Source organism: Lotus japonicus, chromosome 3 (genome assembly GCF_012489685.1).
Source record: "Lotus japonicus ecotype B-129 chromosome 3, LjGifu_v1.2".
NCBI lineage: Eukaryota > Viridiplantae > Streptophyta > Magnoliopsida > Fabales > Fabaceae > Lotus > Lotus japonicus.
The window spans coordinates 12,617,528-12,640,334 of record NC_080043.1 but is presented as its reverse complement, the minus strand read 5'-3'; the positions used below and the strand labels follow the sequence as shown (position 1 = coordinate 12,640,334).

Genomic DNA, 22,807 nt, shown 5'->3' with positions numbered 1-22,807 from the left:
TTTTAAATTTATTGGATTATATTGAAAATATTTTTTGAAATTATTGATTAACAATTTAAATAATAACTAATTATTAATGAAGAATATTTTTCGTCACTAAATTTGCATCTATATAAAATGGGTGGGGTGGTAGATTTTTAGACAAGAATGGGGTGGAGTGTAATTCTAGCAAACCTTGAGAGGGGTGAGTGTATTTTACTCCAAAAAAAAATATTAAAAACAGCATCTATTACTTATTCATTAATGACCAAAAAAAGTAAGAAATCAAAAGGAATATAACTGTACAACTAGCCATGTCAGATTTCAAGAAAAAATTCAATGAAATATTTTGAACATTGTAATGGAATTATTAGCTATTGATAAAAACTAGGTAGCTCCCTTCATTTACGAGAAGCTCTATTTTTTCAAAAACAAATATAGCTTCATATTTGAATTCTCATATTTAATACTAGTATATTACAAAATCTGTTATTTGCTACTTTATTCTCTTTGAAATTTTGAATAATGTATATTGTTAATGTTATCTATTGTTACTTTAAACCTACTATTTTAGTGTGTACTAATTTTAATTTTGACAAGTAATTTTCATTTGAAATATGAAGCTGTGGATATTTTTTTATTCAATATTACCTTATATATTACCTATTTATTTAAAAATAATATTGTTAAAATTCATAGCGGGTAAAACCGGTTGGACCACGGTTGAATTACGGTTGAACCAGTGAACCTTGAACCGGTACCCTCACCGGTTTCATCACCGGTCCGGTTCTGATAACCTTGGCTGATAGCGCAAGAGTTGCCCACTTGCCCTTAGATTTTTTTCAGAATAAAATTAATTATTTTCAACTTTAGAAAAAGAAACGTGCAAAATATGAAAAGAAATACTATGAAAGATAAAAGTCCCATGAATCCCAAAAATGTATTGTGTAGTACGAGTTGATGGACCTTGTACGCGTAGACCTACCCATGTTTTTTTTATAGGTAAATGTTAGTAAATTAATCTCTCCTCCGGATTCGAACCCGGGACCCTTCATCATTCATCTCACCCAACCCTTATGTCCCTAACTCTTACCACTTGAGCTATCCTTCCCATATGATGGGATTTTCAGAATACACACACCACCCCTAAGACAAGGTCCTGTTACTTAGCTACGCGAAAGAGAGAAAAAGGACAAAAAATAGAAAGAAAAAACGTGTTATATCATATATGTGATGGATTCTTTCTTCCATGGTGGGGAAGGGTTCGATTGTGTGGAGGTCTGTTGGTAAAGCTTTGAGTTGCCTGCGTGAAGGGTTTGAATTCAGGCTTGGTAATGGGGAATCATCCTTCTGGTATGACACTTGGCTTGGGGGTGATAAGCTTTGCGATAGGGTTGCGGCAGTGGACATTCATGATGTGGAACTCCGGGTGCGGGATGTTACAGGGGAGAATGGCCTTTGGAGATTGGAGCAACTTTACACGATGCTCCCTGAGGGGGTACGGGACGAAATCCATGGGATACCGGCTTGGGTTCATGGCGAGGTCCCGGACTGTCATGTGTGGAAAGGGGATATGTCTGGGATATATTCAGCTGGCTCTGGGTATAAGTGGTTGATTGAAACGAATGAGGACACGAGTAATGGTTTGGGTAGTGATCATGATGAAGAGGGTAACCGTTGGGGTTGGATTTGGAAGCTGCGCGCTCCATTCAAAGTGTGCTTTTTGATCTGGTTGATAGCCCGCGATGCGCTTCCAACAAATTCCCTCCGCTACCGGCGTAGGATGGCTGAATCTCCGACGTGTAGCCGGTGTCGGTTGTACCCGGAGTCTGAGTTGCACTGCCTTCGGGACTGCTACTACGCTAGGAGGGTCTGGAATCACTTGGGCATGCTTGCTCCTGGGCATGGTGGTGGCCAGACGGAGCCGGGCTTATGGGTGCGGCGCTTATTGGAGGCTCACGGTAGCGTTGCTTTGGCTGCTATTTGGGTTATCTGGGTCTCGCGTAACAAAGCTGTTTTGGGTGGGCAGGTCATTCCCGTTGATGCCTTGCATAGGTGGGTCGATAGTCTCCAAGACGAGTTTCAGCGAGCCTGGCCGAGGAGTCCAGTCCAGCGAACGGTGAGGTTGGTATCTTGGAAAGCTCCTAGTGACGATGAGATTGCAGTGAATTGTGATGGCAGTAAGGGGAGCAATCCAAATAGTAGTGGTTTCGGGGGGTGTCTTCGTAATAGCTGCGGTGATTGGATTCGAGGGTTCTATGGGTTTGGTGGTAGCAAGTCAGTGCTGACCATGGAGCTTCTAGCTATATTCCATGGGTTGAAGATGGCTTGGAGCGAGGGATTCCGGAGGGTCCTATGCCTCTCTGACTCCCTGCTTGCGGTGTCGCTGATTATGGACCGTCCTTCCCGTTTTCATGAATGTGCAGTGCTCATAGCCAGTATCAAGGAGTTTCTCCGGCGGGAGTGGGTGGTTCGTTTGGAGCATACTCTTAGAGAGGGAAACGCCTGTGCGGATTACTTGGCTAAGGCAAGAGCTGCGCAGGAGCAAGCCTTGCATGTGGTGGTGGATCCTCCACCGGAGTTATCTCTGTTACTGCTTGCCGATAAGAGTGGCACTGTGTTTGTTAGGTAGTTGTTAGTTTCTTTTGTTTTCCCCTTTAAGTTGCTTGTATCAAAAAAAAAATATATGTGATGGATTCTCTTTCTAATGAAATTGAAATTCAACAAATTTCCAACCACAAAATAAAAAATACGCAACCGGGTGGTTTTGGTTTATATATTTTTTTATTTTAATTTTATTCATTTTTAAATTATAAAAATTAACTTTATATTCAATAAAAAAATTATTTTTTATTTTTTAAAATGAGAAGACAATTAATACTATTTATTTATTGTTTGCTCTATTTTTTAACTTTTAAAATCTCATAAGCGGCAACTTAACCCCTAGCTAGGTCGAGGGGTTGATCTTTAGGAACCGCACTCTTGTGAAGACCTAATCTTCACTACAGCCGGGTCAAAATTGTGAAAACAATTTAACATATAAAAAAAAAGTGACAATTTTATAAATTGTAACTAAAAAAAAATAAAAAGAAACTAAATAGGCCATAGTTGCCTATCAAAAAAAAAATAGGCCATAGTTTCTATTTTATTTTTTAAGTCATGTTATTTAGAGCCACATATCGGCCATAGTTGCTAATTTATTTTCTAAGTCATATTTTTTAGAGCCACATATCAATTTTTTCTATTATTTGTTCATCACATGATCATTGATCACAAATTAATTTCTCCTCCATCTATTTCTAACACTCGAAAAGTACATATTCTTTTTGAGGTTGGAATCTCCTATAAATGCACACATCAAGTTCTTCACCACTCACAGAACCTGAATGCAATTATTAGATTGAGGAATCTTAGAGCATTTCTTGAAAACAAAGTTGATTCAAAATTTTAACCAGAGCAAAGAACTATGTCTGTTTCAGCAGCAACATCACTTGTTACTTCCACTCTTAATGCATCTTCTGATTTCTCTCGGCGTTCAGTAAATTATCATCCCAACATTTGGGGTGATCGTTTTATTCAATATATTGAGGAGCCTATGGTAATGTCATTTTATTCTTTTTAAGCTTTGCATATAAAATACGTGTATACTTTTGGTTGTCAACATTTAATTTGGTTGTTAACCTTTAGAGTTTTGTTATATACACACATTCACTTATTTTTCACCTTCACTTTCTATTTATTTCTCTCTCCGGCCTTTATCAATTAAATCACATACTAGTGCTATTTTACCCGCGCGTTGCACGGGGAATATGTCTATTGTATTTGATACATCGATTCATATTTTAAATTATAAATATTTAAGATGTTAAGAATATAAGAATAATCATAATAAAGATGTAGATATTTAAAGAGCACAAATTTTAAAAAACACAGAAGTTAATAAACCAAAAACTTTAATTTTTGCATATGTGAGGTATAACTGAATTTTGTTTGTGAAGATGTATACTCGTGTTGCATAAAGGGTAATGTTTTTGTGTTTTAGATATATAACAATACATAAATATATAATTATTTTTTAAATTATTAAAAATACACTTAAGTTATAGAAAATGAATTTTTTTTTAAACTCGTACAAATTTTCATTTTCATGTAAAATGTTTCTCCCCGTGAGATCTCGTAACTCTAATTTGTTAGTACTAATAAATTCATGTCATAATTTTATAGTCCATATGTATTGATATTTTGTATTCCTCGTACTTTTCTTACTATCAAATTATTATAGTTATATACTTATATAAATATACACTCTTTAAATTTTGAAAATAATACTAAAGTTAATTATATTAAATTTATTCTATTAAAATAATATCAATTAATTAGTTTAGAATATAATGATTGTATAAAAAAAGTATAATGATACCTTTTATATAAAACAAAATCTCACGTAGATAGCATTATAGTACTTTAAAATTAAAACATACAATTGAAAATTATACGCAAATACAAACAACAACCGCTTTTAGGTTTCAGAGCAGACTTAGATGCAAATCATCTTACTCAATGGATTCTCATTTATCAGAGAAACAAAATCTTATAAATTTCATAAATCAATATAGATTTAAAATTTTCAAATTAGTCAAGATAGATTTGTTTTGGAAATGAATTTTAGGTACAGAAATTTCTCCTCGTCATTTATACTCCCACCGTCCCCTATTATAAGTCACTTTTTGTGAGTTTTTTTTTGTCCCAAAATATAAGTCACTTTACAATATCTATGCAACATTAAATTTTTCTCTCCATGTTTACCCTTGTAGCATTTAAAGAATTTTCCTACTTTCCAATATTTTTCTTTATTATCGAGGTCACTTTAATTTATATCTACTCAAAAAACTTCCAAAACTTATTTTTTATTGGTGGAAGGGGGTTTTCAAGATAGTGGAACATTAATATGGAGAGAGAGGTAGATGAGATTCATTGAATTGATATACTTTTAAATGTGGTCAGTTTAGGAAAAAAGATACAAATTTATTGTAACTAACTAATTCTAACCACTTTTCTTAATCCTAGAGAATTAGGTAAAAGTGACTTATAATAGAGGACGGAGGGAGTAACTGAATGCATTCGGTTGGTATCTCATTTGATTTTATTTGAAATTTGACATAATATCAATCAATTAGTTTAGAATATAATGATTGTTTAAAAAAAATATAATGATACCTTTTATATAAAACAAAATCTCACGTAGGTAGCATTATTGTAATTTAAAATTAAAACATATAAATTGAAAATTAAACCCAAATACAAACAGCAATAACTTTTAGATTTCAGAGTAGCTTTAGATGCAAATCATCTTACTAAATGGATACTCATTTATCAGAGAAATAAAGAAGTTAACTGTATAGAGAAATCCTTGGGGTTTTACAAAATCTCACGTTACATATACATAAAGAAATCTCTAAAGTTAAAAAGAAGATTTTACAATGATAGTTTTTATATAAAACAAAATCTCACGTTACATATACATAAAAAAATCTCTATAATTAAAAATAAGATTTTAAAATTAATAATGATTGCATTCACATTAATAATGGTTGATTTGCCGGAGTAATATCCTTTCACCCTCCATAAATGTACATCAAACCTTATATGCAGTAACCTATGAGCTCTAGTCCGCAGTTAATGAGAAACTCTGCCAAATTCACCTAGCAACCATCAAATCTCTACGTGTCCATGGTAGCTCTGTGGTCCCTCAGCACTAGATCAGCTCCATTTTCCTGGAATTCACAATAAATAAAAATATGACAAATTAAGAAAAAATCAAGAATTAAAGTACCTAAATCCTAATCAAATCTAAAATTTAAAAAGGTACTAATTAAAGATATATAAAAACTCTCAAAATCTAGCAAATTACAATAAAAACTTATAAAATCATAAATTAAATAAAGACCTAAAGTTCAATAAAAACACCATAAAAATTAATTAATACTCTCAAAATAAAATAAAAGATTCAAGCTAAAATCAAGAAATAAACAACTTAAATCTTAATCAAATCTAAAATTTAAAACGGTACTAATTAAAGATAGATAAAAACTACCAAAGTCTAGCAAATCACAATAAAAACTCATAAAACCCTGAATTAAATAAAAATCCGAAAATTCAATAAAAATACGATAAAAATTAATTAACACTCTTAAGGGAATATGTAACTATATGGTTTAGAACTTATGAAAGGTGCTGGTAGACTGGCGGTATGTTTTTCACGGGAATTGAAAACCTTTTACCATGTACATTATGAGAGGGAAGGTAACGTTTGGCACAAAGAAAACTTATATAAGAACAGAGAGGGAAATATTGAATGGTAACATATTAACTATGTAATCAATATTTTAATTGTAAACATAAACGGGATGCCAATCATAAATAGATAAATATTTTTAATTTAAATTCACTTTAAATCTTTTGAAATATTAATAAAATATACAACAAAAAGTTCATATGCAAACAAATAAATGTTCTCAAGATTTAGCTTAAGCAAATAAGGGACCATAAAATTCTAAAGAAAATTCACCATTCCAAAAAAAAAAATGCAACCTAGCAATAGGATTTGGCAATTCCAAATTAACACTAACCTATAGGTATTCAGTTGTAGAAGAATCCCACCAAAACTATGAAAAAATCTAAATTGCAAGGTGAAATGAATCACACTACTTTTTCACATACCTCGATTAATTAAAAAATATATATTTTCTATTGTTTTCTATGCACAATATTTTTTTTATTGATCTCAAGTTAATTATATTCTCATAAAAAATACCTTTTTAAATTTTAGATTTGATTAGGATTTAGATTGTTTATTTCTTGATTTTATCTTAATTTATTTTTGATTTATTTCTAGAGTATTAATTAAATTTTATGGTATTTTTAGTGAATTTTTCTGATTTTTATTTTATATGCACAATATTTTTTTTATTGATCTCACCTTGCTTATGTTAGTCACTAAGACTATGTTTGTATAAATGTTCACATACATTCAAATGCACATATATCTCAATCTTTGTTAGTAGTACATAGGTGCTGGTAGACTGGCGGTATGTTTTTCACGGGAATTGAAAACCTTTTACCATGTACATTATGAGAGGGAAGGTAATGTTTGACACAAAGAAAACTTATATAAGAATAGAGAGGGAAATATTGAATGGTAACATATTAACCATGTAATCAATATTTTAATTGTAAACATAAACGGGATGCCAATCATAAATAGATAAATATTTTTAATTTAAATTCACTTTAAATCTTTTGAAATATTAATAAAATATACAACAAAAAGTTCATATGTAAACAAATAAATGTTCTCAAGATTTAGCTTAAGCAAATAAGGGACCATAAAATTCTAAAGAAAATTCACCATTCCAGAAAAAAAAAATGCAACCTAGCAATAGGATTTGGCAATTCCAAATTAACACTAACCTATAGGTATTCAGTTGTAGAAGAATCCCACTGTTCTAGGAATGGACATTGAAGAGAGGCATAGTACCTAGAGGTAGAGGGATTGTGCCAAGAGAGAGTGAGAATGAGAGAGAGTGCTGAATTTCAAGTGTTATTTCATCAAATGAGCCAAAAGTCCTCTCCAATTGATAACTACCTCCTATTTATAGAGCTTGGGTACTACCTATTGGGCCAATTGGGCCTCCGAGGTCAAGGCCCAACTGAAGGCCAGGGCCCCGCCTCAGGGCGGGATACATGCTGGGCGTTGCCCCTCTAGGGGCTCGCCCAGTCCACTAGTCCACAAGACACCGAGCTCGAGGTACGAGAGCTAAGGGTGTCTTTTAAATGCTGTTTGTACACCGGAATCTACACTGCCAACATGGCTTGAGAAAAGAGAAGTTAACTATACCGCCAACATGGCGTGAGCAAAAGGAAACTAGCATTTTCAGTTACCCAGTCCACTGACTTGACGAGCAAACCAAGCTGGCAAGTCCACAAGTCCGCAAGCGGCGAGAACGACTACTTTGTATTGGTGACAAGTTGGAGCAGGTGTATGATCTCTCGCCGGCGGGAAAGGTGGCAGGCATGGGTCATGTGCCGATCATTCAATCATTGACTGGCGGTGACCCCGATGAGTGACCGAACTTCGTTGTTGGTGTCAATCGTCAGGCGATGGCGTTTGATCCTTATAGTGGCGAGGCTTTTCGCGCCTTCCCTTATTTTAAAACCCTTTCAAATTTCTATCTGCCTCACGTGGCTGCCCCACGTGATGTGTTGGTTACATCAATTTCCCTCTTTCTCCGGAACCGTCACTTCACCTTTCATAACCGTCCCATCGTGCGCAGTAACTCCCCTTTGCACGCGACCCACCTCCCCAAAACCACCATGACTTCCAACCTTCCACACGCGTCCAACACGCGTCACCCCTCCAGCTTCTCCCCTTCTCCTATAAAAACCCTTCTTCCCCACTGTCATCCCTTTCCAAGACCCCTCTTCACTTCCCTAATCGCTTACCAAACTCCTTCTGCCCACTTCCGCTCCGGAGCCGTCGCTTATCACCCTTTCCGCTACCCACTCTTCACATCCTACTCCGGTGAGTCCCACTGTCCTTATCTTTACATCGCACACATACTGATCTTTTCTTTTCTTTCACTTCACTGCCTTCTAAAAATGGCTTCAAACCCTACCTCCCCTAATCACTCTTCTTCCTCCTCCGAAAGCGACCCTGACTCCACCGCTGCCGGCGGCCTCCGTTTAGAGGTTCCGGAGATCCCAGCTCACCGACTACAAACCTACGCCACTCTGCCCCTTCCAGTCCAAGTAGCCCCCAAACACGAGGCTATAGATCAACCTTCCATCTTCCAAGATAGCGATCCCATTGTGCAATTCGTGAACTCCCTGGGTGGCTTGTCCAATGACGATGAGTTTAACGCCAAACTCAGGATCTGGGTTTGCAGTCCCGGGGATCGCCCCTGGCTTCACAAGCCAGACGGCGACGTAAAGAGATCCCATTTTTTCTTTGCGTACGAATACATGTTTAGCGAGCTTGGAATCAGGCTTCCTTTCTCGCCCTTTGTCCAAACCGTCCTCCGCGACATCAACGCGGCTCCCTGTCAACTCCACCCTAACGCCTGGGCCTTCATTCGATGTTTTGAAATCCTAAGCGCCGCTGTCGGCATCGCCCCATCCCCCACCAGTTTCTTCTACCTTTACGACGTCGACCCCAAGTCCATCAAAAACAAAGGATGGATTTCCTTGAAGGCCCGAGCCGGCCGGAAGTGTTTGCATCCCCACAAAAGTAACGCGAAGTCCTCTTTCGCACGAAAGTACTTCCGTGTGGCGGTTCATCCCGCCTACCCAGAAGCATTCACCCTCAGAGACGGGACCGCCCTCTTTCCTCTTTACTGGACAGAGAAGCCCAACGGGATCACCGATCCTTCAGAGGATTCCTTGTCCGCCAACGATAAAGCCTTTCTTAATCTCCTTGCCCCACTTCCCATCCTTGACTGCACAACAGTCCTTGAGGGCGCTGACCTCTCAAGAACTCCCAAATACTTAGGTTGCCCATAGCTCACTTTTATTATTGACATTTCCCTTCTCGACTCCTATGTTATTACTGATCGTGTTTTTTTTTATTTGTTACAGAAGATATGAATTTCACGAACGCCGAGCTCCTGAAGGCCCGCGAGAGGAGAATGGCTCGCTTTTCCCCAAAATTCAACACTGAGGGCGACGCGAAAAAACGGGGCGGTGCTGAGAACCAAGCCGAGAGCACCAAAGCTCCCAAGAGGAGAAGATTGACCAAAGCCTCCTCCAACGCCGGCACATCCAACCCTGGCGCTCAGCCCACCACTGCTGCTGCGCCTGAAGGCAAAAATGTCGCTGAAGCCTCTGTCGCCGCAGCTACCGAGCCAACCGTCGTACCGGCTTCTTCTCCTGCCTCCGCCGGTGCGACCGCTGCTGCATCTTCCGACACTCCTATTGGAGATAAGGAAAAAGAGAATGAAACCCCAAAGTCTCCTCCTCGCCAAGATGCGCCTCCTAGCCCGCCCTCAACACAAGATGCGCCTCCTAGCCCGCCCTCAACACATGATGCGGGCTCCATGCCTTCCCCGCCTCATCAAGGGGAAAAATCCTGTCCTGGCGCTGCCACTACCTCTGAAGCAGCTCAAATTGAACAAGCCCCTGCCCCTGAGGTCGGTTCTTCAAGCTACTATAACATGCTCCCCAACGCCATTGAACCCTCAGAATTCTTACTTGCTGGTCTCAACCGTGACGTTATAGAAAAAGAAGTTTTGAGTCAGGACCTGAATGTCACCAAGGAGGAGACTCTTGCTTGCCTCCTACGCGCTGGGTGCATCTTTGCTCACACGTTTGAGAAGTTCAATGCCGCCAACGTTGAAGCTGAGCGGTTGAAGGCCGAAAGTGCTAAGCATCAAGAAGCCGCCGCTGCTTGGGAAAAACGTTTCGACAAACTGGCGACGCAAGCAGGAAAAGACAAAGTCTATGCCGACAAGATGATTGGCACGGCGGGGATTAAAATCGGCGAGCTGGAGGATCAGCTGGCGCTGATGAAGGAAGAAGCAGATGAGCTTGATGCAAGCCTTCAAGCTTGCAAGAAGGAAAAAGAGCAAGCTGAGAAGGACTTGATCGCCCGAGGCGAGGCGCTGATTGCTAAGGAGTCAGAGCTTGCCATACTGTGCGCTGAGCTGGAGTTAGTGAAAAAGGCGTTGGCAGAGCAAGAGAAAAAGTCTGCGGAGTCCTTGGCCTTGGCGAAATCTGACATGGAGGCGGTGATGCAGGCTACGTCCGAGGAGATCAAGAAAGCGACCGAAACTCATGCCGAGGCCCTCGCCACGAAAGATGCTGAAATTGCTTCCCAACTAGCAAAGATCAAAAGTCTAGAGGACGAGCTGGCGACGGAGAAGGCCAAAGCCATTGAGGCGAGGGAACAAGCCGCTGACATCGCCCTTGACAACCGCGAGCGCGGTTTCTACCTCGCCAAAGACCAGGCCCAACATTTGTACCCGAACTTTGACTTTAGCGCCATGGGAGTAATGAAAGAGATAACCGCCGCAGGACTGGTTGGTCCCGACGATCCTCCCCTGATTGACCAAAACCTCTGGACAGCGACTGAAGAAGAAGAGGAAGAAGAAGAACAGGAGAAAGAAAACAATGAATAATGTAATTTTTAACATTACTTTTATCTTTTACTGTCACCTTGTAGTGTACTTTTCCGCCATTCGTCTATGTTTAAGCAACCTTTCGCCATAGCTTTTTATATCGCCGTTGGATATGTTGTAAGTCATATTGGAATACTCGCCTCGCCTTCCCTCCTATTCATTCGCCGACCTTATATCTTGCGCTATTTTTCACGCGTCATATGATTGAATTACGCCTAACGATTTCGTGCGTTAATTTTAACTAGGACTTGTTGCTTGGTATTCCACCACCAAGACTTTAGACGTTTTTTCCCTAATAGGAAGAAACGGCCTCCATTCTCGAGGACTTCGCCCGGGGCTTTGCCCGCTCGGGGCTTACAATGCTTGGATCCCAATGGCCATTTGGGGGTCCCAAGACTTTTGCCTAGTTAACGGCGCTCGTCGTATTCTGGCGAGACTTACCCAGCACATCGTTTACGGGACCGGCGATCACGTCAGACTTTCCGGAGGGTGATTCCCAGGCGTCAAAGGCCATTTGTGGAATCGCCACAACCTTCAGGGTTCCAGCAAGCCCCTTTGGGGATCAAGCTTGTCCCACTTAGTGATCGCCGTAATTCTTTATGTCGATCGGCAATTCCGATCGTCAGGGAATCCCTGGAATTTTTTTGGACACGAATTTCGTGAATTTTCGTCTTATTTTATTGATTTGTCGTTGCAGTACATTGGACAATTTGAAAACACTTCGGAAAATCTTAAAGATATCTGGCTCCGGCGATTCCGACTTGTTCACTTTCTCGCCTGCAATCAACTATAAAAGTAGCGCAAGCTCAAACCATTGAACGATCGAGGTAACCGCCTCCCATCAAGCTCTTCTAAGTGATAGGCCCCATTACCAAGAACTTTAATAATGCGGTAGGGCCCTTCCCAGTTGGGAGTAAGCTTGTTCCCCGGGGCTCCCGATCGCCACTTGAGGACCAGGTCGCCAACCTGCATATCTCGGACGCGAACCCTGCTGTTGAACTTTGCCGCCACGCGCTGCTTCATCGCTGTTTCCCGAATGTGCGCCTCGTCGCGCGTTTCCGACAAAAGGTCCAGCTCCACCGCCATGTTGGCCTCATTTTCCTCTTCAAAACCTGGTCGAGTCCGCCATGTAAAGTTGTCAATCTCCACCGGCAACATGGCATCTACCCCATAGGTCATTCTAAAGGGGGTTTCCCTTGTAGTAGATTGCTCGGTGGTGTTGTACGACCACAGCACCGCCGGAAGTTCATCCAACCAAGCTCCCTTAGCCTCCGCGAGCCGTCGTCTTAGTCCTCGTAGGATTACCCTGTTTGCAGATTCCACCTGCCCGTTCGTCTGCGGATGCTCAACAGAGGCGAACCTCATCTGTATGCCCATTTCCTTGCAGAACTCCCTTGTTTGACTGCTTGAAAACTGGGTCCCATTGTCAGATACGATCGCCCTTGGGATCCCGAACCTGCAAACAATACGCTTCCAGTAGAAATTGACTATCTTTGCAGAAGTAATCTTGGCCAAGGGTTCAGCCTCAATCCACTTAGTGAAGTAGTCCACCGCCACCAATATAAACTTCATTTGTGCCCTGGCGGTCGGGAAAGGTCCAACTAAGTCCACACCCCACATGGCGAAAGGCCACGGGGCGCTCATCGTTACCAACTCCTTTGGCGGTGCCTTAGACAAATCTGCGAACACTTGACACTCCTTGCACTGCTTCGCGAAGTCCATACAATCTTTCCTGAGGGTGGGCCAGTAAAAACCTGCCCTCAACACTTTGCAAGCCAAAGACCTTCCCCCGATGTGGCTCGCGCACACTCCTTCATGTACTTCAGACATTATCGCTTCGTACTTCTCTGGCGATACACATTTCAACAATGGCGTCGAGAAACCACGGCGATACAAGTGTCCGTCAATGAGAGTATAGTGACTCGCCTCCCGCTGCTGCTCCTTCGTGCATTGCTCCACTTCTGCCGGGTCCCCCGCCAAGATAGATATTATGGGATCCATCCATGTTCTCCCTCTGTTTACGCAGGACATGAGCTCGCCTTCGATGCTTGGGTACGCCAGCGTTTCCTGAATCACACTTTTGTTATTGCCGGGCTTCCGCGTGCTCGCCAGTTTGGCTAGCGCGTCCGCCCGCTGATTTTCTGCCCGAGGAACGTACTCTACCACGACCTCTTGAAAGAGTGTCATCAAATACCGTACCCGCTCAAGGTACTTGATCAGATTAGGATCTTTGACCTGGAAAGTTCCCTTCACTTGGTTCTCCACCAATTGTGAGTCCGTTCTTATCAACAAACTCCTGATCTTCACTTCCCGCGCCAACTTCAATCCGGCGATGAGAGCTTCATATTCTGCTTGGTTGTTCGTTGCTTTGAACTCGAATTTCAGGGATTGCTCCAACACTAGTTCCCCCGGCCCTTCTAACGTTACTCCCGCGCCGCTGCCACTACTATTGGAGGATCCATCCACGAAGAGAGTCCACTGAGTGTCCACTCTTTCAAACCGATCTGGAGTCAACTCGACCACAAAGTCAGCTAGTGACTGCGCACCAACCGTGCCCCGCTTATCGTATTGCAAACCATACTCTGACAATTCAACCGACCAGGCGACCAATCTACCTGATAAATCCGGTTTTTGTAATACTTGCCTCAAGGGCAAATCCGTCCGCACCTTCACGGGAAAACTCTGAAAATAAGGTCTCAACCGCCGGGCGGTGACGAGGACCGCCAGCGCCGCCTTCTCAATTTTCTGATATCTGACCTCCGCGCCCTGGAGTGTGTGACTAACAAAATAAACAATTCGATGCTCGCCATCTATCTCCTGCAACATCACAGAACTCAGAGCACTATCGCTCACAGCAAAATACAAATGCAGCGGGTGTCCCTGTATTGGTTTCGACAAGATCGGCGGTGACGATAGGAGTTCCTTGAGGCGAACGAAAGCTTCCTCACACTCCGCCGTCCACTCGAATACGACATTCTTGCGAAGACACTTGAAAAAAGGAAAAGATCTGTCACCAGACTTGGGAAGAAACCGAGATAAAGCTGCTATTCGCCCCGTCAAACGTTGGACCTCTTTCACATTGGAAGGGCTTTTCATCTGCTGAATCGCCTTGCATTTTTCTGGGTTTATCTCGATTCCTCTGGATGTGATCATGAATCCCAAAAACTTGCCCCCTTGAACACCAAAAGAGCATTTCTCCGGATTGAGGCGCATACTGTGCTTCCTTATTTCGCCAAATGCTTCCTCCAGATCTTGATGATGGTCTAAACCTCGTACTGATTTAACAATCATGTCATCAACGTAAACCTCCATGTTTCTTCCCACCTGCTTAGCAAAAACCCTATCCATCAATCTTTGGTAGGTAGCCCCAGCGTTCTTTAGTCCAAACGGCATGGTGCGATAGCAATAATTGACTCTGGCAGTCATAAAAGCCGTTTTGTCCTCGTCTGCCGGGTGCATGCGGATTTGATGATAGCCAGAATAAGCATCCATCAAGCTAAGCAGTTCGTTGCCCGAGGCACCATCAACAAGGCTATCGATGCTGGGAAGGGGATACGAATCTTTTGGACATGCTTTGTTTAAGTCTGTGTAATCTACACACATTCGCCATTTCCCGTTCGCCTTCTTCACCATTACGACGTTTGCCAACCACGTCGGATACTTCACTTCCCTGATGAACTCTGCCGCCAACAACTTGTCGACCTCCTGTTGCACCGCCTTCCCTTTGTCGCCACCCAAGCGCCTCCTAAGTTGTGAAACTGGCTTGACACTTGGATTCAATGCTAACCGATGGCATATGAAATTTGGATTAATTCCAGGCATGTCTTTGCAGCTCCAAGCAAACAAGTCTAAGTTCTCCCCAAGCAGTTTTGTCAGGCGCGTCTCCTGCTCTTCCGTCAGTCTGGTCCCAATCTTCAAAGTGCGATCGCCAAACTTTAGCGCCTTCGTTTCCTCAATTGGCGTGGGCCTATTTACTCGCCCCTCGCCCCGGGGATCAAGATTTTCATCCGAAGCTTCGATTTCATAACATCTATGACCAACCAACGCACTCTTCTTGCCGTACAAGTTAAGGCAATTATTGTAACACTCCCTCGCCATCTTCTGGTCCACTTTCAGCTTTCCCACCTTTCCACTGCTTAGCGGATACTTGACCGCCAAGTGGGCTGTCGAAATTACAGCACAAAGGCGATTCAACGTATTTCGCCCAATGATGACATTGTAGGATGCTACCACCTGGAGAACCAGATACCTTACCTTCAAAACCCTAGCACACTCGTCTTCCCCAAATATTGTGTCTAGATCAATGTATCCCCGCACCATTACTTGCTCCCCCGCGAAACCTACCAAGGTTCCCGCGTATGGAGTTAGATCATTGTCAGTTAGTCCCAACTTGTCAAATGCATCACCATAGATAATATCAGCCGAACTACCCTGATCCAGGAGTACCCTTCTAATGTTGAAACTGTTCATCCTTAACTGCACCACAATCGGGTCGTCCTTATGAGGCTTTATCCCCTCAAAGTCCGCCATCGAGATTGTTATGTCAGGGTGTACGAATCCAAAAGCGACCTCATGAACGGAATTTACGGCACGAACATGGCGTTTACGCGCCGCGTGAGTGTCGCCACCGCCGCCAAATCCCCCGGCGATGGTGTTGATGGTCCCGACGGGCGGTCCTGAGTGTCGAGCGAACGTGTCATCAGCCCCTTTTGTGGCGATAGCCGCTGATTCTTGCTTTTTCTTGCCCTTAGTGTCCGCTCGCTCCTCCTCCCGCTTGTGCGCTTTGTTTTGATCGCCTCCATTGCGCCACTGGCCTTGACGATTTCCTTGATATCCCGCCCGAATCAACTTGTCAATCTCCCGCTGCAAAGTCCAACAGTCATCCGTATCATGCCCGGCGGACCGGTGGAACTCGCACCACTTCTTGGGATTGGCGTCCCGTGGCTGATACTTTGGGGCCTCCGGCTCATCCACTAGATTTGCGTCGCTTGCCCCTCGGAGCGTATCCGATACATCTGTGTTCATCACCATATCAGTTTCCTCCCGCTGGCGATGAGACTTAGATTGCCAAGGCCGACGTTGTTCATAATCATCGCGCCGTGGATACAACTGTTCCTTGGTCGGTTTGAATACCGACTTCCCCTTACCCGGCCTCTGCTGTTTGCCTTCCCCCTTATCTTCGCCGCTCCTATCTTTTTTCACGCGTTTGGGCGACGTGTCGCCCTTTTCCAACTTCGCGCGCTTTCTTTTGAAAGCGTCGTCCTCCTCGTCGAGAATATAAGTGCTGGCACGAGCACGCATTTCTCCCATCGAGCGCGCCGGCTTACGTGTCAATTTGCTGTTCAACCCTCCCGGCAGCAAACCGTTTTTAAATGCTAAAGCACAAGCTCGAGGCTCCTCGTCCTCTACCTTTACCGACGCCGCGCTATACCTTGCCATGTACTCTTTCAGTGACTCCCCTTCCTGCTGGCGAATATTATATAGGTCATTGATTGTCACCGGCTGATTCTTGTTTGCCGAGAATTGCACTAGAAACTTGGATGAGAAGTCTCTGAAATTTGAAATCGATCCACGCGGCAAAGTTGTGAACCACGCCATCGCCGTCGATTTGAACGTCGATGGAAACATCCTGCACTTCACCGCATCTGACGCCGCAATTATCACCATCTTCGTATTAAAATACAGAAGATGATCTTTCGGATCGGAATCTCCGCTGTAAGAATCCAGAACTAACGTTTTCATGTTATCCGGAATCGCCACATTCTCAACATCTTCCGAGAACGGACGGAACTCAGCCACGGAGTCTGCTTCTCTGCTTCCATCATCTCGCTGCTCGCGACGGTAGAAATCTAACTGAGCCTGTAGATGCTCATTCCGCTGCTGGATGTTGTCAATACTGCGCATCAAATGGCGCCATTGCTCCTGTGTCACCGCCGGCTGTTGTTCCGGAGCAGGTGAATTCTCTGGTGAGCGCTCCAGAGATCCCACCTGTGAAGGCGATGGAGGAGGTGGTGGTGATGGAAGAGGAGAAGGCGACTGTACTCCTGTCGTTCGTACCGGAGAATCCAGGTCCACACGATGAGGCCGCCGAGGCGGCGAAATCCGCTGTCGCATTGGTGAATGATGCTGCCTCCTGCGTCGAGTCTCCATCCAAACCAGAAACGATGCAAACTCGATCGGAGAACCAACACTAGTCACAGAATTAAAATCAGAAAACTAGAGAATTGCCTAATCACAATCAGAGGTAACTTCATGCACAATCAATCCACGTGAATGGGAGGGGTTCGTTCCCCACAGACGGCGCCAAATGTTCTAGGAATGGACATTGAAGAGAGGCATAGTACCTAGAGGTAGAGGGATTGTGCCAAGAGAGAGTGAGAATGAGAGAGAGTGCTGAATTTCAAGTGTTATTTCATCAAATGAGCCAAAAGTCCTCTCCAATTGATAACTACCTCCTATTTATAGAGCTTGGGTACTACCTATTGGGCCAATTGGGCCTCCGAGGTCAAGGCCCAACTGAAGGCCAGGGCCCCGCCTCAGGGCGGGATACATGCTGGGCGTTGCCCCTCTAGGGGCTCGCCCAGTCCACCCACCAAAACTATGAAAAAATCTAAATTGCAAGGTGAAATGAATCACACTACATAAAAACAAACAACCTAAATCCTAATCAAATCTAAAATTTAAAAAGGTACTAAATAAATATAGATAAAAACTATCAAAATCTAGCAAATCACAATAAAAACTCATAAAATTCTGAATTAATTAAAAATCCGAAAATTTAATAAAAATACCATAAAAATTAATTAATGCTCTAAAAATAAATTAAAAATAAATTAAGATTAAATCAAGAAATAAACAACCTAAATCCTAATCAAATCTAAAATTTAATGTGGCAAATAGGGCCAAGGTGGAAAAGCTGATGTGTAAATTATTAAATGAGAATTAATAGGTGGAAAAGCTGACGTGTAAATAATTAAGTGAGAATTAATCTCGGAGCGACACGTCACTAACTTGGCCTGTGAGAGCGACACGTCATGCTAGAAGTTCTTCTTTACTAATATATATAGATAGATTACATCTTTATTTTCTCTCTCCTTTCTTCATATATATTTCTCTCTTCTTCCACCTCTCCACGCTTAAAAAAAGTATAATTATTCTAACTTTTGCATGAAACTGTGAATATTTTGTTTAGAACACTCATATTTAATAGATTTATATAGAACACAAAACATTAAAAATGGTCACATGACCATAATAGTATATAATATTTAATCTTAATCAATATTAATAATTAGATTCAACGGTTATGATTTATTTCTACTATTATTGGAATTTTAACATCAGGAAGAGAATGAAATTATAACAAGGAAGATTCAAGTACTAAAAGAAGAAGTGAGAAAGATGCTAGTCCTTGTGGATGCAAAGACCACAGTACCAATAAGAGAAGCTAACTTGATTGATTCAATCCAACACCTGGGATTATACCATCATTTTGAGCACGAGATAGGCGAAGTATTACAACATATTCACAATGATTATGTTGAAAATGGTAAAATAACTCTCAATGAAGACCTCCATGCTCTCGCCCTTGTCTTCAGGTTGTTAAGGCAACAAGGATATCGCATTTCACCGGGTAGGCCCCACTTACATAAATTAGTATATTTTAAAGAAGCCTTTAAAGAATATACAACCTGATTTTAACATGTTTCAAGGTAGAATTGACCAATAAATTGTATATCTTGTGGTTGGTAAAAAATCTCAGATGTGTTTAAGAAGTTCAAGAATGAGCAAGGGAACTTCAGTGAAACACTTGTTGGTGATGTTGAGGGAATGCTGAGCTTGTACGAAGCTTCACATCTCAGGATTCATGGTGAAGAGATATTAGATGATGCGCTTGCTTTCACTGCCTCAAACCTTGAGTTCATCACCACCAAATTGAGTCCTTCTCTTGCCACAAAAGTGAATCATAGCTTAAAGCGTCCATTTCACAAGAACTTACCTAGGCTAGTGGCGGCGCACTACATTGCGACCTATGAGGAAGACCCTTCCCATGATGAAACTCTGCTATTATTGGCCAAATTGGATTTTAATATGCTCCAGAAACTATATCAGAGGGAAGCTGGGGTTGCTTCAATGTAAGTTTTTTCAGAACCACACCTTTACATTGCAAGTATATATTATTTATTTGTTGAAAAAAAAAAAAAAAACACATTAACTTCTTCAAATTAAATGAGTTATTGAGCCTTGTTCTATTCAACAAATTAGGTGGTGGAAGGATTTAAATTTTGCCACAGAGCTACCCTTTGCACGTGATAGGATAATAGAAGTGTACTTTTGGACATTGGGAGTGTATTATGAGCCCCAATACTCTCTTGGTAGAAGGCTATTGACAAAAGTGATATATATGGCATCAGTTATTGATGATGTATATGATGTTTATGGTACATTTGAAGAGCTACAACTTTTCACCGAAGCAATAGATAGGTTTGGCTTTTAAACTACCATTAACTACTATGGCATTTTCACCTTCATTACCTTAAATTTGATTATATAATATGATATCCTTTTAGGTGGGATATTAGCTGCATCGATTTCCTTCCAGAATACATGAAAATTTGCTACAAAGTGCTCTTGGATGTTTATAAAGAAATTGAGCAAGAGATGGTTAAGGAAGGCAGAGCATTCTCTGTAGACTATGCTATAAATGAAGTAAGTCTATAGGTTAATAATTTTATGGTGAAACATGTTAAAAACTGGTTCACACAAAGATTTTACTACTGACATTTAGTATATATGTTATTAACAATATGTTTTTTTATGTAATGTAATTAATTTGTGAAGAAACCTTTAAATTTGCCAGATGAAAAGATTGGTCCAAGCATACTTTGCAGAGGCTAAGTGGTACAATAGCAGTTACACACCAACATTGGAAGAATACATGAGTGTTGCGCAGATATCTTCTGGTTACCGTATGGTCACAGCCACAGCCTTTGTTGGGATGGGAAGTGTAGCTAAAGAAAAGGCCTTTCAATGGTTAACCAATGACCCAAAAATCATGAATGCTTTAACTAAAATTACTAGACTCATGGATGACATTGTGTCCAACGAGGTACTATTAATAATTTAATTAGGTGAACAAATTATCTAATGTCTTACCTTATTGATTAAAATTATAAATTGACTACATGTTTGTCTGTTTGTTTCATCTCTGTATTGTAATTAGCTTGAGCAAGAGAGAGGGCATGTTGCCTCTGCTATTGAGTGCTACATGAGACAACACCATGTCACAAAACAAGAAGCAACTGAGGAATTATGTAGACAAGTGGCGAGTGCTTGGAAGGATATCAATCAGGAATGTCTTGACTCAACTGAAATACCAAAGCCTCTCATAACTGTAATTGTCAATCTGACCCGTGTGATGGAGGTTCTTTATAAAGATGGAGATGGCTACACTCACTCTCAAGGATCAACAAAGAACGACATTGCATCTCTCCTTTTGAACCCATGGCCATTACAAGAATCAGCTTTTCACCTTTGACACACTTTATCATGCTTAATATGGTATTTGCATAGAGAAATAAGAGGCATGGTTTGATTTGGTATAAGTGCTCTCTAATAGAAATGAGTGTTGATTAAGCATGAGTGGTTTGAAATACTTAGGATATTGTATGTGGGGTTGTCTAAATGACCCATGATAAAGTTTGGGTTAAATAACAATCATCCAATCACATTGGAGATAAGTGAGTTGGAAATAAATTAGTAAATAAAATATAGAAATTCCAACTCACTTATCTCAAATGTGATTGGATGATGGGTTATTTAACCCAAACTTTATCATGGGTCATTTAGACAACCCCTTGTATGTGATCATAGTTTGATCTTAGATTTGTCTTTCATCTGTTTTCAATTTCTATAATTGTTTAATCATAAATTGTGTTGAAGAGTGTGTTTAAAAGAGTGTGTCACTTGCATTTAATTTGTTGAAACGTAAGTGTTATTATTAGTCCTTGAATGTTTTTTAGTTTTTATTCTTTTCTTTTTTGGTCTTAACCAAGGTATCCCAAAATCCTTGTATTATATACTGTTAAAGAATCAAATGAGTGTAAGAATGAATTGATTTTACACATTATTATGATTAGGGCATACGGGTTTGCAGTATGGTTAGGTCTTCAAACTTTTCTAAATCTCAGTGGGTATGATTTTATTCTTTCCTTGGGCGAAGGTGGACTTTTCAGTCTAACTTGTTCTTGTCTTTTGTTTTTGGTCATAAAGTAAGTTCATTCATAGAGACAAACAATACAGTATGGCCCAAGGTATATCTTGCACTCTTTTTCCAATCTGTATGTTACTATATGATCTTAGCCATTGCCCTTGAATTTTTTATGTGATGGACCAAAAAGTACAGAATTATCAATTGAGGACCGGTCCACTAGAGGGAGTTGAGTTTAACACCCCACCAAGTCCAAATTTTTTTTTTTTTTTTTGAAGTCATAACTCATAAATATACTAATCTTACTAAAAGAAAGTGTGGTTCTCTGCTAGGGCACACCTCCTTGAGCAGCGCCGCCCACCCCCCTTTGGGGATCTCCTTCCCCATTGGGGGGTTCCTCCTCCTCTAGGGAGATCCCCTTCCTCCTTGGTAGAAGTTGTCCTCCCACATTAGGTGGGTTTTTTCCACATTAGGTGGATTTCTACCCAAATAAGTGGTTTTTTTTCTTGTTTAGTCTAGGTTACTCCTCTCCTTGGCCTCTACCGCCGTCTTTCTCCACCCACCACCCTTGCCTCCATCTTGGCCACTCACGCCACCTCCACCTTCCACTGAAAGCTCAGCTTCAGATCCGGCCTTTTTTACTATATCCTGAGGAAGCTAAGTCTCCAGTGAAGATTCCACTTTCCAGCAGCACGATCCAGGTCCCATAAGCTTGACCCAGTCGATTCTCCGCCCCTTGCCTGAGGCCAATCACTCCTGCACAGCACCTCTTGCTGTCGGCGCGCGTTCTTGGTTTGGAAGGGGTTTCTGTGGCGTTCCTCCAAGAGTCCAACTCCTCTCACCTGGTTCCTTTGTTTTACTGTATACGTGTCTGGAGCTTTGCCTTTGAGCCGCCATTGTGCTTCCTCCGCCGCTGCTCCGCCGCCTCTCCCTTGTGTTTGATTGGGTTTTCAGGCTAGGGCTTGGCTGCACTTTCTTCTCTTGGACTCACTGCTTTTTGGGCCTTCTCTTCTTAGGTCCATGCAACTGAAGTTTTTAGCTTCCTTAGCCTAAGTTTAGGTGTTATACGGATTCACAAGCTTATTTGAACTTTATTTGTAAAAACAGCTTAGACAGAGTGACAGAACACCCCTTTAATGTCTGTTGTATTGGTCTCACTGTGTATTGTTCTCACTGTTTGCTTTTCTTTCGTGACATCTCCTTCAGTTAGCAGGCCCATAATTTGTATTGTCTATTTGTTTGGGCTCTGTAGAAAAGACTGATTGTATTGTGGCTTTGTCCACTCCTTTTGGGCTTTGGCTCACTATCAATGAACTTTGTTTGTTTGACCAAAAAAAAAACTCCAAATTATTATTATTTTTTTGGAAAAGGGAGGGCAAAATCCCAAAGGAAATAAGACTACACTAGTCTAGGGAAAGAAATTGCACCAACCCCAAACTTCACCTCA

General features: G+C 41.5%; 1 protein-coding gene across 1 annotated transcript; it reads left to right on the top strand.

Moving 5' to 3' along the window:
• The first annotated feature begins 3,341 nt into the window (after positions 1-3,341).
• Positions 3,342-21,209, top strand: LOC130749042 ((-)-germacrene D synthase-like). The gene is made up of 7 exons (XM_057602314.1): positions 3,342-3,577; positions 18,495-18,783; positions 18,913-19,285; positions 19,416-19,634; positions 19,721-19,859; positions 20,011-20,259; positions 20,374-21,209. The coding sequence occupies exons 1-7, from the start codon at positions 3,446-3,448 to the stop codon at positions 20,686-20,688; spliced, it is 1,716 nt and encodes a 571-aa protein (XP_057458297.1). The 5' UTR covers positions 3,342-3,445; the 3' UTR covers positions 20,689-21,209.
• The last annotated feature ends 1,598 nt before the right edge of the window (positions 21,210-22,807 follow it).